The 17,278-nt window shown below is 48.4% G+C and overlaps 1 protein-coding gene across 2 annotated transcripts in view; it reads right to left on the bottom strand.

The window, feature by feature from the left end:
• Positions 1 to 17,278, bottom strand: part of LOC102562607 (tyrosine-protein phosphatase non-receptor type 11) — a 75,461-nt gene that overhangs the window by 42,715 nt on the left and 15,468 nt on the right. The window contains exon 1 of one of the 2 annotated variants that reach the window (XM_059716260.1): positions 10,483 to 10,663. The exons of the other annotated variant lie outside the window; for it this stretch is intronic. Within the exon in view, the coding sequence (XP_059572243.1) occupies positions 10,483 to 10,490 (8 nt within the window). The 5' untranslated portion in view covers positions 10,491 to 10,663. Of the gene's footprint in view, positions 1 to 10,482; positions 10,664 to 17,278 lie in introns of those variants that run through there. 2 annotated transcript variants of the gene reach the window in all.

The following is a 17,278-nucleotide window of genomic DNA, read 5'->3' on the forward strand; positions in this document are numbered from 1 at the left end:
ACGTCCAGCCCCCTATAATTATTCTCTTCAAAGTCATCAAGTTTTGTAAGAAACTTTTGTATGTCAGGCTTGTAGGCACCGGGCAGGGGAGGGGGGACCAGGCAATACTGATCAAGTTGGTTCAAGTCATTAGGTCTTTGTTCGCTGGCCCTGTAAGCACCATCAAAGATGTGATGTGGGAATCACTCAGACAGGCATCACCCCACTGCAGCCTCATGGTTAGTGAAGCTGCAAACCACTGCTCAGGCTACATGAGATCTCTCAAACTTGACTGAATTTAACAAATTTCTGGGGGTTTTTTAATCTTTGTGCCAGATAATTCTACACTGTCTTTACTTAGACATTTTTCACTAGAAATCAGGCTGCGGTACCCTCCCGTATCCCTAGCCCCTTACCAGCCTCTGCCGTTTTTCTTCACTTGGATGCCTGAATGTGCTCCTAATTTCCCAAAAGCAGTGCTAGAGGATCTCCTGCTCTGAACGCTCTGGCCAAGACTTTGCAGCTGTAAGAACTCTGTCTGTGCAGCCTTTAACAGCAGTCCCTAGCAATTGACTTTATCTTTCAAGATGTGCACTTTACCTACCAGGCTCAGTCCTTGTAGCCTGTTCTTTCCCACCTCAATGCAATTTAGTGTTGGAGTGTTTCTCCTCTGCAGATTTTGCCACCTGAAATTGGACCATTGCAACTGACCCTTAAAGTTCAAATCCACTAACATCAATGCACTTCTTCCTACCGTCCTTCAGTGAGCTTCAGATGGGACGATAGTTCCCCATCTGTTCCGGGAACATCTTGAGCTCATTTTGCCTCTCACACTGCTATTACCACACTACACCCGCTCCAACAGAACTGTAAGGCCCCTGCTGCCCATTACATAGATTATTACATGCAATTAACTGGCTAATTGCACAATAAATTCAGATTGGCCACATGTGCAAAGTAATTATCACACCACAAAAATGACTCTCAAGCTATAAAAAGAGCCAACCAGCTACAAAGTTAGTGCTTGAAAATGTGTAATAACTCTAAAACTGGTTTCCACCGGGCTTTAATTGGAATGTGTAGCAGGATCTAAGTTGGCCACAAAAAGGGACCGGCAAAAATCAAGCCCCTCTTTTCTGCACTAATTGTAACCAGTCTCCATCTCTGCTTATTATTACAATTTATAAAGGCTCAGGATATGCTTTGTCCGAAGCGCACAAATGAGGGAGAGACCGTTCTAAAGCAGGTTTCTATTGTACAGAAGCTGGCAGCCTCTGCTACAGTCAAGTACAGTAGCAGAGTATTTCTCTGTAGGTATATTCATAGAGAACCTATTTTAGAGAAAAGTGTTCACCGCCCACATGTTCCTGGTTGAAACTAGAAGGCTGTGGAATTCAGATATAGATTTTCAGAAATAAACTTTTTTTTTTTTTCCATCGATGCCCCTTATCTGAGAGAACACTAAGGCAGAGTGGCTCGATTCAAGCAGATGAAGGGACTAAGGTTTTAAAATAGGATTTCCTGGCTGCCTACCATCAAATCCAAACTCCGGCCCGCCCACTGGACCATTTGCTCAGCAGAACCCCGCATGTCTGGGCCCTAGCAAGTCGCCTCTTGCTTACAACAGATGTCTCCAAAAATCAGCAGGGGGGAACGGGTGACCTTTTGAGAGCCGATGCAGCAGGAAGAGAGAGGAATGGCTGCAAACAAGAGCTGTGGCAGAAAGCAGCCAAGAAGCTGTTCCCCATATCCACACAAAAGCAAAGTCATTTTTCCATAGCCCCTAGGTATAGGCTTAAGCGGCTTCTCAGCAGATGTAAACGGATGAATTTTAAACCAAGTATCTGGCCCATTTCCCATTCACACTTTCAAGGCTCTGCACCTGTTCACTAATAGGGGCTTTGCTCGAGTTGTGCCTCCCTCTTTCTTGTTGCCCATGCACCCAGCCGCCCCCCTCCCTGGAAAGTAGTGCATCTGTGAGAGACGGGAGGTGGAATGACGCCCCACCGTGGAAGGTTTGCCTTGGGAAGCCCAGCCCTGTGCCTGGGGAATGGGGGAGGGATGCCTATCCCTCTGCTACAGCAGCCCAAGCTTGGGCTCCTACAGCAACAGCCATTGCAGTAGCAGCTACTGCCCAAAGGAGGAGAGCTGCGGCAGGTAAGACTCCGCTCCCCCTCCTGCTCTCCAGTGGCCAGTGTAATACCCCTCCCCACCACTTCCCCACCCCACAACATCTGCCCCAGGCACTGAAAGAGCTCTCTATGCCTCTAGTCTGTATTTAAAATGTCACCACTACTTCATTTTGCCCCAGAATTTCTGGTGTTTTGCACCCAGGTCTGTAACAGTTTTGCCCTCGTTTGGTATGGAAACAGATCTCAATCCAGATTAAGTTCTGGGAACCAAACTCTATGCATCACAAAGATACAAGCCTACCAGCTGACGGGGGGACCTGCTTTCACAGTCTTATTTTCAAATGGTTAACCCCCTCCCCCCAACAAAACAAAAAAACCCCAGCAAGATTGTGCAGGGTTTTTCCCCTCCCTGTCCTTTGGAAACTGGAGCAATAGTACTAACATGAAGCAAAATGCAAACACAGTCCGTGTGTTTACTTTAAACTAAGCTGTGAATATTTCACCCATTGCCGAAGCCAGTTGGCGACAGCAAATGCGATTGCCGAGATGTAGCTACTACACTGTGTAAATACAGCATTACGAACAACACTCAACTCTACCAGTAATGTTCCCGTTTAGGAAAAGGGATAGGAACATGCAACTGCTCTCATCGCATCTATATTATTCTCTGGTACAATTTAAAGCTCTGCTCCTATATAATTTATAGATTTCTATGGTCGGAAGGGACCTATTAGATCATCGAGTCCGACCCCATAATGTCACCTGTAGACACTCAAATTCAACGAGGTGCATCTATGTCGAAGCTGTTGAAAAAGGAGGCGTTCCAGCCATTATTAGTTGCGTTGGAGTAATGACCAGAAGCCACCGAGAGAATTGGACTCCTCCTTCCATGCGTAGGTGCTGGAAAGACATATCACAAAATACATTTCCTGCTGCAAAGAATTTGCCAGAGCGACCAAGGCAGAAGAGGGAAGAGGTAAAGCAACTTTCCCAGGTCGCAGAGCAGGATTAGAACTGGTGCCTTTCATTGCTCCATCGGTTCCTCAGCCAGCAGGCCGAGCAACCTCTGGAAAAGCCAGGCCTATTTTCTACCAAGACTGAATAGAAGAAGAGCACAAAGGTTTCAAGCTGGATGAGGATGTCAGGCTTGGAAACGCAAGTGTTTGGCGCAGAGGAGACCTAACAGCCAACTTTGTCCCGGTGTCTACCCCATTTGTTGGAAAGGGCCTCTGCTCTGTTGCCACTCAGCAGAACGTGACCATGTGAAATAACTGCATGCTGTGTTCATTCCCTAAAGAGGCAATGACCTATGAAGTGAGGAGCCAGAATCCCATCACATGGCCACCTATTATCTCCCTGGGGAAATCCGAGATGACGATTATTAACCAGGTCATCAGATCAAAAATAGAATATGGAGGAGCAAGCGCTGGAGGGCAGGGGAGACGCTACGGGAACATGTCCTCCCTGGGCAAAGAGCGCTCGGACTTCCATGCAGTGCATAGGGTGGCTGCCCCTGCTCTCCTGGGAGCAGAGATTGGGATGTAGTTTTCGGAGGAAGGTCCCTGCTTTTACTCTTTTGTCAACCTCCAGACATCTGATGACTTTGTGATGGGGGTAAACAGGAAGGGGGAAGAGTCTAGTTTCTCTTGTGACCAGATCAAGAAATTAATTCAACTCTCCTGTTAAGGGCTGAGAGGCTAGAGCACGAAAGCACCTGAAGCCCATTGCACTGACCTGATAAACAAGGACAGGAGGAAGGAAATGAGAGAGACCTTTTGGTTGAGGCCCCCAAACCGAGACTTGAGGACTTGGTCTCTGGCTGTCTCGCTGAGCAAGTTGTCACCTCCATGCTCAGTTCCTCATCTAGATCTAGAAAATGGCAGTCTTAACCCTTCCAATCTCCCATTCTGTGTAGTTTAATGAGATGGTGAGATGCTGGGAGCAGGACTGAACAGGACCTCGTGCAAAAGGGATCTCCATCTTGGCTGCAACCTCAAGGGGCTACGGGTAGTTCCACCGCACCGCTTGCATTTTAATCCGCACCAAAACTGCAGGGACATGCTCGCTCATTCAGGCCCCTATTTTAGACAATCATGCTCTTCCTCCTCATCTCTACCCACCCGTTTCATTATGATGTCTTGCTGTTTTAACTCTGGATTCAACTCACATACACACTGTGGCCAACCAAACAAGTCATTCACCATGCACTTCTACAAGCCTTTTCCCCCAGCTGCGCCTGGCTATGTACCCTGATACCTGCGATCCACAAGTCATGGATAGGACTGCAACCACTGCTACATCTTGCCCCACGTGCTTTATTCATGTTGTGGAAAAGCAAAGGCAGTTTTGCCTGCTCCTGCCTATGCCGCAGGTCAGCAGGGTGTTGAAGCAGGCAAGCCACCTAATCAAAGTCATGAATTTCAACGTAGGCTTAAATCCTTTGCTGGGGCAGAGCTCATCTCACTTTGCTTCCCTGAGATGAGTGCCTCTAAATCCCACTGACTTGAGCTGGGACAGGGGAAGCTCAGTATTTCTGGAGCGTTGGGGGAAGAAATAGGATCTTCTAAGCATGAGGCTCAGAGGTGACACCATTTTCCCAAGTCCCTGTAACAGGAATCTACTTACAAGCCCAATGGAGACAAGACCCTATCTAAAGCTAAAGAAAAAAACATCACACTGCTCTTTGGAAACTAGGCAGAATTATTTTCCTATTGGTACCTGTGTACACGCCCCAAACCAAGTACCATATCGCAGGCACTTCCCTCCACCCCCTCCCACCACCACAGATGTGTAGGAAGATGCTTTCAACTTGGTCTCCCATCCTCCAGATAGAAGCCAGGCAGTGGCCTAAAAGGGAAGCAGCTAAAAAAAAGGGGCAAGCAGCAAACAGCCTGGTGCTGAAAGATGCATGGATGTGCCGGGGCTGGCAAGCATTGTGCACAGAAATAAGGCGAGCTGTGTGTGCAAATGTGGAGGAGGAGGATGTGAAAACAGAGACTGGCATGTAGAGTACCAGAGGCCCTGCACTGGCATGTCCCTGCATGCTCATCGCCCCCTTTTCACTGGACACAGGCAGCTGTTGATCCAGCCCCCGGCCCCTGGTGCACCCCTTCCCCATCCAGACTGTCCCCCCCATAACCCAGTGCTGGGTTTTCCATGGCCTCCCCAGTGGACAGGATCCACCATCCATCTGTTAGAGGAGCATCCATCTTTTTTGTATCAGGGCACTGTTATCAAGGGATAATACATCAGTCACCATCAGACTGTGAAGCCCTGATGGCTTGTAGACAGAGTACAGGATCACAGGGGAAAAGAGGCTAGAGGGTGACCTCTAGCCAGGACTAAGCCTTCCTCCTCACTGCCTACTCCAGACAAATGCCCTAAAGCCTGGTTTATTGAGCCTCCAATCTAGACACTTAAAACAGGACTAGGATCTTGGGCTGGGCCAGTCGCAGTGGGATCACAGAGCTTTGATTTCTGATCCCATGAGAAAGCTAGCAAAGCAGACGCTGCTGCTAACATGGCAAGTAACGGGAGTGATGTTAACATCACATGCCTGGCCAGCTGCAGCCTTCCTGTTAGGAACAGGCAGAGCAGCTATGAAGAGACATATGTGCATGTGTGTGTTGCCATGGCCAGCTACCACGGTGAAGTGGACCATGATGACCAACCCAGCAGCTGGTTGGCATTGCCCTATTTGGCATCATGCAGCTGCCACTCTGAAAATGCCAAGCTGTGGGGATCCCAGCTGGTCTGCTTCCTTCTAGACAGACTGGGTAGGAGAGAAGAGAAAAGGAGACCAGTCAGGTCCTCAGAAAGCAGGCAAAGCTATGTCCTGTCCTTGGAATAAAATATTAAGGGCCACCTTCTTTGCTCTGAGACACTAAAGGGCTCCTATCTATCATAGCGCCTTCTCCCTGCATTGACACGCGCTTCTCACCGTCGGATCAATTTGTACCAGAAATGCAATTGTCACGGTCACTATACGAGGGAAACACTGAGACCCACTATGTCCAAACACATAATGGAAAGACCAGGGAGCGTTTCTCACTAGCTCATCAGCAGCCCTCGCAGGGGATGTGCGCGACTATGGCAGGCACAGGGTTTGCTGGCAAATGTTCCTTTCAAGCTGTCGCTCCAACCTCCTGGGAGCTCACCCGAGGGTGAGCTTTGACTACACTATTTCGAGTCAGACCTTCATATGATTGTTATCTGTTAACAGGAAATTAGTTGTGGACACACCTTGAGGTGTTAATCTTGACCACTTGATTTCAGATGTCGCCAGCTTCCACTGGGTGTGTTTTGGAGGTAAGGTGGTGCCCGTGCAGCATCTTGCAGCAGCTTGGCAAGCTTTTGCTCTCCTTTCTATTGATGTCGTCTCCCCAAGTACACCCGCTGCTATTGGGAGGCTCTATGCCTCCGACTCGCCTTTGGGACTTCTGTTTCCATTGCCAGAGGACAATGGATGTGTCTGGTGGGGAGAGCAATTTCAAACCAGTGACTGCATTACAATAGGGGAAAGGATGGAGGAAAATAAGTCATATTTTCTCTATACACAACCATTGCAGAAGCATCTCAGATCCCAAGAAGGAGCTCAAATGTGGGACTTCAGTAAACTGTCATACGCATTTCCCATTGCCCCGTCCCCAAACAGCATGTGTCCATTCAGACAAGCATCTGGAGGAAAGTGCCTTCATGTCCTGGCATGTGAAACCTGGTGTGCAAAGAGCCGTGGCATCACGTAAAGCTCTCAGTGAAGTTTCACCCCCCATATGAAACACTAAAAATAGATCTGGTGTTTCCACTGACAGGCACATTTGATTAAGCAAATTGCCACCTGAAAGTCGGTTCAGCAGCTCAGCGAGTCACTCGGAGTGGCTCCTAAAAGTGGAAAGCTTGAGCCTGAATGCAAGCCTGGACTCTGGTGGTTTCGGCCATGCTAGGTCACAGCAGTTGGATGTTTGCAGTCCACGTGGGTGTAAAGAAACAAGAGGTTCACCTTGAATTTGGTGAAGTCCTACAACCTTGAGGTCAGGGAGCCATGCTCAGCCAGCTAGCCTGCCCAACTGAAACATCCCACCTGTGCCTTGCCCCAGTGTGGTTGCTCCTCATTTAAAGGCCATCTGAGGGTAGAAATTTAGAGCCAAATTTTCAGCTGGCAGCAACTGGCATCAGTCCACTGAAGTTATCTGCACCAGCCAGGAATCTAGCCCTTACTCTTCAGCTGGTACAGGTATAGCAAACCTGATACCATGTGACAGGGGAAGCATCCTGAGGACTCAAATTAAGCAAAAAGTATGTTTTCAGGTGGAGGGGGAAGAGGAAAAGCAGCAAACAAGAGCACAGCTCCTGTAGGACAATCCTCCACATGGCTGACACCACTAAGAGGTGGCGTGAATTGGTAAGCACACGGGGTCTTCCCTGCGGGGACTGGCCAACAGACCGTGCAGACCGAAATTATTCTTTTCCCCCTAGGGATGTCATGTCTGGGTCACTGCAGAATAACATCAGTGAGGCACCACCTGTTATGCTCCTTCCAGAGAGACCCAGAGGATTCAGCCGGGTGCCTTTTATACTATTATTAACTCGCTCTGAAAAGGGCCAGTTGAGAGCTTGGAGCTGTGCTGAAGTTGGTGGGTGAATGATATGGAGTGAGGGACGAGGCACAGCTGGAGCTCTCACCGCTACCTGAGCTATTTCCTCTGCCCCTATGAAAAGGGCCATTCAGATCCTCACATGCTGTGTGCACACAATGCTGGCCCACAGGCATGAGCCATCCAGACAACTGTGGGTAGTTTCCAGGAGCAGCACCAGTGTCCGACAGCCACAAAAGCAAATCTTTCCAGGGTTTTATGTCATGCACCCCAAAGAGCTCCGTGTGGGTTTGATCTCCCCTATAAAAAATATGACACTCCGCCTTATGAAGTTGTTATAAATGCCATGCAGCTTGTTCCAAATATGCCTCTATTTAAAACCCCCCTTTTTGTGCTGATGCATTAATTCAATTCCATCGTATGCATCTCATGGTATCTTTGGGCTCTCACCCACCGCTGTGTCCCCAGTGCTGGAGGGATTATAAGCTGGTTACAAGGGGAAGGCTGGCCCAGTGGTTAAGGTGGCACTCAAACGCATGTCCCATGCTCACGTCCATACTTGGCCGAAGGTGCTGTATGTAGCTGAGTGAGACACTGTGGTTCAGTGCTTCCATCTACAACGCTTTGCTGTCTCGTGTTGCTGTATCATCTACTATACCAACATAGCGTAGGTACAGTCCAGTTGATAGACAGGATAAACAGATAAGTGCCTAAATGGAGGGTGAGGCCTGTGTCTATTTACAGACATATTTGCAAGTAGAAAAAGACATCAAAGAACCCACTGCTGTACTTGTCTTGCACCTGCTGTCAGGATGTGCCTATGTCTGAGACAGAAACTATGAGAATAAAGGTTTTACTGCCCTGCACAAGATCGCACTGAAGTCCGCTCTTAAAATACACACTCCTGTACTGAAGAGGTGGTGGTGGCCATGATGCTAGGGACACCACTTGCTAGCCTCCAGGGTGGGCTTTGCCTAGGCAATGAGTCAGTCAAGATGAGCCATCAAAGAAAAATCACATCCAGTCATGGGAAAAGAAACTCGGCACAAGGCAACTCACGGGAAAAGGGCATGAGCTTTGCATGATTCTCCATCAAGTCCTTTCTCAGTGGAAAAGAGGATCTGCTTTAGCCCGGCCAAAGCATGAGAGATGCTGTTGTATTCCTCTCCACCTGCGTTAGCAGTAGTATCACCACAGCTGAGTAGCCTGGAGCATTTAGACCTGCCTTTATTTAAAATGAATGAGAGCATATTTAAGTGTCCTAAACCAGCAATCATCAATGCTGGTGGGTTGCCAGGACCTAACTCGAGTCCAAGACCAGGCCAGCACAAGGACCTGATTGCCACCACATGCCCCCATCCCAGCTGTGGGGTGGCAGGGGAGATGCTCCTCACTGCCTCCTCCTTCCATGGCCTGTCTTAGATGGCTTTGGACATATCAGCTCCCATTTGAAAAATCAAGGGAATGATTTAGTAGCTAGCTTCTTCCTGTGTGCGAATTTTTTATTTCCCCCCCCAGAATTATTGGTCAAATAAAGCCTGAATTCTGATTGGCATTTTCCTCCTAGTATAGCATTACCCACGCAGCACAAAGCAAACCTCGTATATCTAATGGGGGCTGCGTTTTAACCTCGAGCTTGGGCGGGAACTGCACAACAAAGAGCCCCTCGGAGACTAATAGAAGAGGCTTCATTTAATCTCCATCAATTTAGGGAGATTTACTACCTTGTATATTACAGATGTTCTTGTTCCCATTAAGAAAGTGGTAATTAAATTGCGGGCCCACCTGGCAGACAGTTGGGACATTAAAAATATATTGCCAGCCAGTTATGAAAGCCGCTCAGCTGTTGCCTGAGTGACAAGTTCCCTCGCAGAGCTGAAAATCATGCATTTTTCCCCCCTTTTCCATGATCTGATGGAGCAGAACAAAGCAAGGGCAGAGGCAAGGATCCAGGAGGGAAGCCAAGAGCCAGAGCCAAGTGGTTTTCACAGGATGGCAAGACATGTTAATGAGAGGGAAAATCTTTGAGCATTAGCTGGGTGGCATGGACTGTAACTCGCTCGCATGAGGGGCTCCGGCTATTTTCCCAGTCCAGAGCTTTAAAGTGAGTTATGTCCCTACTCACACTCATGAGGAGGCCAGCAGCTCTGGAGGAAAACCTCAGCATGTTCGATGTCTTGTTCTGAAGCAAAGGACTGTGTCTGCGTGGCTTAATTTTGCAAAGAGCTGGTTGCTTTTAGCAGGCTCAGTTGTGGCTTGAGACACACTCCAGTTCTTGCCTGGTCCGCTCTCCCCACACTTGGTGCAGTTCTCTCTCACTCGCACAACCATGCACACGCACAGATGCAGCTGGGAGATCAAAGCCAAGTCGCAATAAATGTAACATTGCCGCAAAGTAATATGAACTATGGCCCCATACATCACACACGCAGCAAGTGCCTCTGAGCAGGGGCCACTTCTCTAATGCTATGTGCAGCACTGATTGTGTGAGTAAAATAGCGTTGGCACAAAACCTTTCCACTGAAGAAGCCTTCTGCCTCCAGAGAGACAGGAACGCGCACCTCATGGACACTATTAATCATTATTTGTGGGGCAGCAGTGCCCACAGTGAGCTAGGTGCTGCCTGTGTCTATAGGAAGACATGATCCATGCTTGTAGGTGGAAGTTTTCTAAGACCTAAACAACCCAGACTTTGTATGCTCTCCTCTTTTTCCTTTGCTCTAACTCAAAACTATCTTCTCTAGTTAAGAACAGAAAATTAGACACAGTCCTCCTACCTCACCATAGCGGTCAAGGCTTGTCAACCCCGGTAAAATATGAAGAGAGTCGTTAGTCCACAGAAACCACAGGGCAGTTCAGAAAGGAGGAAGGTTTGCAGGATACAGGAGATGGGGCTGGCTCGGTCTAGGGTTTAGAGGAGGGTTGGCTGCCAGTTAGATGCGCTTCTGTTGCCAGCATCCTTGACGAGGTTTGCCCCAGGTGGCGGAGCCCGGAAAGTTTTGCGTGAAGGAGCGACTGCCGTGGCTATTTAGCAAAAAACACAGCCCAGCTTATTCTGGAAGGGAGTGGGGGTGGAGAGAAAAAAGGAAGTCATCTCATTCTCTTATCGGTGCAGAGCCAGCAGCTGTGAATTCAATGTTTAGAAGGGGGACGACGGGGAGCGGGTAAAAATGCCGCACACCGGACATGACATTTGTCTGTCGAGTTCAGTGGTTCTCAACCTTGTTCGGCTCAAGCGCCCCCTCAAAAACGGTCAGCTCTTAATTTTCACTCATTTTTTTGACTATGAAAAAATTAAATAGAGCAATTTTTCTGCTGCAAGGAACTCAAAAAGCCCATAACAGGTCCGAATGCTTTTGACACTAATGGGATTCCCATCTGGGGTCATCTTGCGGATTGTGTGCACACCTAACGGTGCTAACCTTGCCACAGCACCCTGCTTGAGAATCACAGGTCTGGTTGAAGGGCATGGAAAGAGTGGTCTCTGGGTCAAACACAGTCTAGGGACTTTCTGGAGCCTGGCAAAATGTCTTACTGTATCCTCCCCATGCTGGGAAAAGGGCATGCAGAATGTAATGGAGACTCTGTTCCTGCAACCGAGGGGCTCCAGACATCTTTGGGGAAGGGAGGCCAAAGGATGTAGGGTCCGTAGTGAAATCGCTCTGAAAACCTGCGGTCAGTTCCTGCCTATGCCACAGACTCCCTTTGTGACCTCAGGCATGTCTCCTGATATCACAGGTTAAGAAAGATATATGAGCACACCCGGTGGGCTTCCTTCCATTGCTTCCGCTACAAAACTGGCCCTTTTAGGTCCACTGTGACTCCGCCAGTCCCTCCACCTGTGAAGCAGGGGTAATAAACTGTCCCTTTGTCTGGTCTATTTTTATACTAAAAGCTTTTCAGGAAGAGGACTATCTCTGCTAGTCCATGTTTCTGTCTCAGTCCATGTTTCTATAGCCTCTGCATGCTGGGCCCAGTGTCTACCATGGACAGAGCAACTGCTATACAAAAGCCCATCAGGTCCATCTCTGCTAAACTACACAGGACTTGCCCGAAAGGGTCCACATGGCCAGGGTCCACTTTGTAAGCAATTTAGATGCCACCAGGCAGGTTACTTCACCCCTTCTGCCACCAGACAGATATAACATCTCCTGCCATAGCCCAGCATTTACTTCTTCTCAGGGCATATGGCAGAGCTGCAACCTGGGTGCCCGCAAGGCTTTTCCAACGTGGACCGGGCAAACAGGACACAAGCCAGCCAAAGCAGAGAGGGAGGTGGTGACTCCTATTCAGCCCCCTCAGGGAACCTGACCAACCGGTTGGCAAGCCCAGCAAGAAGAAACGTTTGCCAGGGTGACCAGCTCAGTGACCACAGTCTGGGAGCTCTCCAATTCGGCTGGCTGCCAGATGTCTGTGTTAGGCAATATCTACCATGCGCCTAAACCCCAAACGCCACCTGCTTTTGCAACCTCCCGAGCCTCATCACCTCCTTATGAGTTAAGGGCCCTTTCTCATCCCAGTCCCAAGTGTGGCACTGCTAAACACCCAACCATTCTGCCCAGCAGCTGCCAAACCACATATGAGGCCCACACCAGAAAAGTGAGACATTCCTGCCATCAATTTTTAGGGGCTCTGGCTGAGAGAGTCCCTCATTCAGCAACAACGAGCTCTCAAGCAGCTTTATTTCTGCCTGGCAGTGCATCATGGAAGCCTGCATTCAGCACATTCAGGAGTCGGGCAAGACCCTCAGCGTTTCCAAAGTGTCCGCATGAGAAGTTCAGGACTCTCTGGGCGTGCAGCACTAGCGTGGTGGTGCAAGGGCGCAGAACAGGTCAGGAAACACTGGGAATTTGTACCGCCAGACGTGCTGAAGGAGAATGCTAGATGTGAGGTCCCTGCTCCCCATCGCTGCAGTCTTGCAAGCAGCTTATCTGTTCCACACTAGGCACTATATCCGGTGGTTCCCTGTGTGGCAGAGCCAATGTCCCTTTGGAGGGCCCATGCAGGGACTAAGGCATAGGCCCTCCCCTCCCAGCTGCACGCAGGATAACTTGCACAGCTACTCTGCAGATATGACCTAAGTCTAGTGCCTCTCTCCCCTCCCCGCCAAGCTTGGGGCTCTGGGCAGTTGTGTTCCAATTTGCTCTCTCCAAAATGGCTTTGCTGCCCGGTCGTGAACAATGGATGCCATTCTCCTGCTAAACTGGTGTAATAATTAACCCCATGGAGTTCCCCTCAATTCACACCCTTGTAAGTAAGATCAGACTGGGGCCCGTTATTCCTTATGAGTTAAGGGCCCTTTCTTGGCAGCCGGCTGTCCCAATTTTCCCTCCATGCCTTGCCTACATGGGAAAAGAGTCCAGAAAAGGTATTTGGCACAAAAACTATTGTGCACAGCCCCCTGGTGCGCACATGCTCTAGTAGTGCCTTTGTGTGGTTTAGCGTCATCCACTTTGACTAAGCCCAAACCACACAAAGGCACTCAGTGCAAAATAAGAGCCCCCACATGGGGACTTAGTGTAGAGTGGCTACAGCACTTTAAATTCACACCCTAGCTTGTTTTGCAGTATCTTCCCCCACTTGAGACAAGCCCTTGCATTCACCAAGCAGCTCAAATGAGTCATTTATAAACTCTAAATTGTTCAGAAAGGAGACACAGTCTGCAGTGATCCATGCTCCAGTGAAGTCCCTCTGAAGCCACCAGGTTTTCTGTGGGACATGAGTGATGCATCAGCCTTGCACTGCTCATTTCTCCTGGGTGAATCTCACCCCAAAAGGCTGCTGTTGGTTACTTGTTGCTTGTGCTGCAGGGATGATCATAGAGAGCCCCTGATATTATCTGTAGTTCAAAATGACCAATTGCTAGTGTGCACTCTCAGACAACTTTGAATGAGACCTCAGGCTTCCTGGCTCACGTCACTGATACCTTCGTAGAGGATCCATTAGCAGAAAGATCAACCTCAACTGTCCCAAGCCCGTGACTGAGGTCCCCCCATCAGAAAAAAAATCATGAAATTGGCTTAACATAAAATCACAAGATTGGGGGAAAAATAGGGGCTCTATATCGGTCTATTAGCCTTTCAGAAACGCATGTTCAAGATATTCTCTTTCACTATTAAGGCCTAGAAAATGTCTATTGTAGACACGGGAGCTGAGATTCTCATGGCATCGCTGGACTCCAGGCACCGGAGCTGTGAAATATGTCACTAGATAGCTGGGATTTGATGTGAACCGCAAAGAGCTGGCAATGTTACAGTAGGACCACAGGCTGAATCAAATTTGTGACCATCTAGTCCAGTGTGTGGCTTCTGAGAGCAGCCAGGACCAGCTGCTTGAAGAAGAGCATGGATATATGTATGTGCATGGCTTTACGGACCTTAAAGCCATGCACATATATATATTCATGCTGCTTCTCCCCAGATATTGGTGTGTACAGAGAAGGGGCACTCTCCTCTTAAGAGACTAGAGCTAGTTCTTCTCTGTAGGGTGTTACTTGGTGCTCCCATTTTAGCTTTGCTCGTACCCTGAGGACATAGATGCGAGATTAAAGTTTTCTACCAAGATGGGCACTGCAGCCTCCAGTCTAACAGCAGGCAGGCCACCCCCAAGCTAAGACATTAGATATAGGAGAGCAAAACATACCCCACCTTCCTTCTCCAGAGTGCTTTTAAAGCTGAGTATGGTAAAACAGAACAGGCCACATCTGCCAGGGCAGAGGCTCTAGATAAGGTCTCCAGTGATGAACGGCATCAGCAACTTGACGCCCCAAGCAGAACTTTCCTTTGTTTACTACCATTTCTGTGCAAACCAGTGCTTTAAAATACACATTCATTTCCTACTTACCACTCAAGCACTTTTCCTCTCGGCTTTGTGCTGTGTGTGTGGGCGAACCCGAACACAGCTACCAATTAATGGTCAGAGGTAGTAGATCTAAAAGATACCATAGCTGTGGCGATACTAGAAGGGGAAAAAGTAGGTTACATCTTGGTCTGAAAAGGGCACTGCATTTTCCTACTCCCTGATCTCTACGAACTCGTGCATTCACAAGCACCATACACACACAGCAAAAACAGCATGGATAAAGCAAGCAAGTCCTCAATTATCATCTAAAAATATAACCTAAATATTTTTAATTATGAAAGGCATCCAAACAACCCTTGCTGTGTCCCCACTGATGCGCTGGCCTCCTAGATACCCTGCACTGCAGCAGTGTCTGATACCAGAGGATGCATCCCTTCGGCATGCGTCTCCTAGACCCAGCGTGATGTCTTCTAGGACCTACCATGAACCCTCTCTGCGTCCCTCCTTTTGGTCTTGTGCTTTCTGCCAGCTCCCTCATGCAGCAAGCAGGAGTCCCGTAGGAGGGAGCTGGTGAAGTTTGCAGAGTAGGTGAGAGACCAGCAGAGTGAGAAGATGTCTGTCACCCTCTCCCCATTCAACAGAGAAATCCAACCATTTTAATTATTTCAAGTTCTCTTGTCTGACAAATGCTGGAAGAAATATCCAGCCGTGCTGCCACCATTTTTTAAGGCATCTTTGCTTATAAAGCAGTCTGGCTGAAAAAATCACTCAGGAAAGTTCAGCTGCTGTTTCAGCAGCAAAGCTATTGTGTTTCATGCTTGTCTGGGTCCCATATTGCATCCATCCACCCAAGGTATGAGTGTTTCTCCGTGCTAAATTCTTCAAGAGAACAAGCACCTGGCATGTGTTAGTGTCCTCTTCTCTCCCTCATCCAGTCCCCAGGGGCAAGATACATAGGAGTTTTCTTTAATGCTATATGTATGTTATGCTCCAGGACTTTATATACGAAGGCAGAGGGGGAAAGATGGAAAAAGTGGTGAGGTTTATATAATGGCTCCCAGACCCTGCACGGGTTTCTTCCGCAGACTTGGGCTGGTCCCCTGATGGACAAACTATTACCAATTTTATCTGTGCAAAACAAGGAGCTAGAGACCTTCCTAAAAGGAAAACCTCAGTTGGATTGGACCCCCTATTTTAAAAATGCAGGAGGCAACATGTTATTCCGATATTCCCATTTGAACCCTGAATGGTTTTCAAACTTTCACTTGTAAGCAGTTCAGTCCCAGCGAGAGGAGTCAAGAAAATTTAAGTCCTCTCCCTTTCTTTCTTTCTGCACATTGTGAAACAGGTAAAGACGTGTCTAAAGACTTCTCAAACTTTTATGAGCAGCTTATAATTCAGGATCCCTCCACCCTGTTGAATTCAAACTGTTTTTAGTGGAGAAAAAAAGTATTTACCTCTGTCCTGGATTGACCTTATCAATTTGTAGGCAAATAGCCTTTTGTCTGTGGATTTTAGTGGGTAAACCCATACAGGGGGGTGGGTTAGAGACTTGGCTCCAAACCTAATTACAGAATGGCTGTTGTAAGATGTAATCATCACACATTTACTTTTTAAAGGTGAGATTTTTCAAAGGAGTTTCGCCACCCAATTCCTATAGACTTTCCGCAGGATGTAGGCATTTAATTCCTTTAGATGAATTGCAAAATCCTAGGCTGCAGCTTGCAGAAAAGTAATGCAAGCCAGCCAAAACCACATGCACACATAAAAGGTGGAGGAAAGGTTCTGTACGGCTTGGTGTGGAAAATGTTCTTCCTCGTGTGGCACATGCCAGAAACCTTCCAACTCGAGCCAAGCAAGCCTGCAGCAACCGAGGCGCGAACTTTCTTCTGCTGTAAATATTTGCTTAAGCTGCCTGGGGAGGAGCAGAGGAAACTGCTGCGTGTCTCCCTGCGAGATAGGAGCTCTATCCAAACTGAACTTCTGTATTCCCAGCCCAGCCCATGGAAAGAGGAAGGACAGCAAGGACAGTCCTGCAGAGCCCGTTACGTGAGCCAAACTTCCCCGCGGCTGCTCGCACAGCCCGCATCAGCACCGGTTTTAAGGCAAACCTGGACTAAGGTCATTCGCATGGGTCTGGATGCACTGAGAGAACAAGAGGAGGTGAATCAAAAGGGCTCCGCGTTATTTCGGTCCAAGTGAGTGGGGAGCAGTCAAAACGCTGTGTGACACAAGGGACTGAGTGAACCAAAGAGGCAGGCAGTGGCACCGCTAGGAAAACCAGCTGCTTTTTTTTCTTCCTGGGTGCCTGCCCCTCTTTATGCCAGAGATTATTCAGCTCCAGCTGCAAAACATTTCCAAGTAGCAAGAGACTGGGTTTTCTAGGCCAGCACCAGCACCACCTTTTATCCTTGCCTAACCCCATTCACCTGCCCCGGGGGCACTTCCTAGGTTGTTTCAAACTGAGGCAAGGAAGGGCTGGTTAAAAAAGTGTCAATAGCCAGACCTACATGGCACATACAGAAAGCCTTTGAGGTTTGTGAAACATTGTCTCCTCTTTCCTGCATCACCTTATTTTATTCTCTGCATTCCCTGGCTATCAACAAGACCAGAATGACTACAATATCATTAAAAAAACCCCTAAAAAGCTATTCTCATCACACTTCCAGCCCAGTTCTGCCAGTGCAAGGGGTTCCCAAACATGCCTGGAAACACTAGGGTCTGGCCTATTTCTTCTGAACGTGACTCAAATAGTACAGGAGTGCTAAGAGC

Source organism: Alligator mississippiensis, chromosome 13 (assembly GCF_030867095.1).
Source record: "Alligator mississippiensis isolate rAllMis1 chromosome 13, rAllMis1, whole genome shotgun sequence".
NCBI lineage: Eukaryota > Metazoa > Chordata > Crocodylia > Alligatoridae > Alligator > Alligator mississippiensis.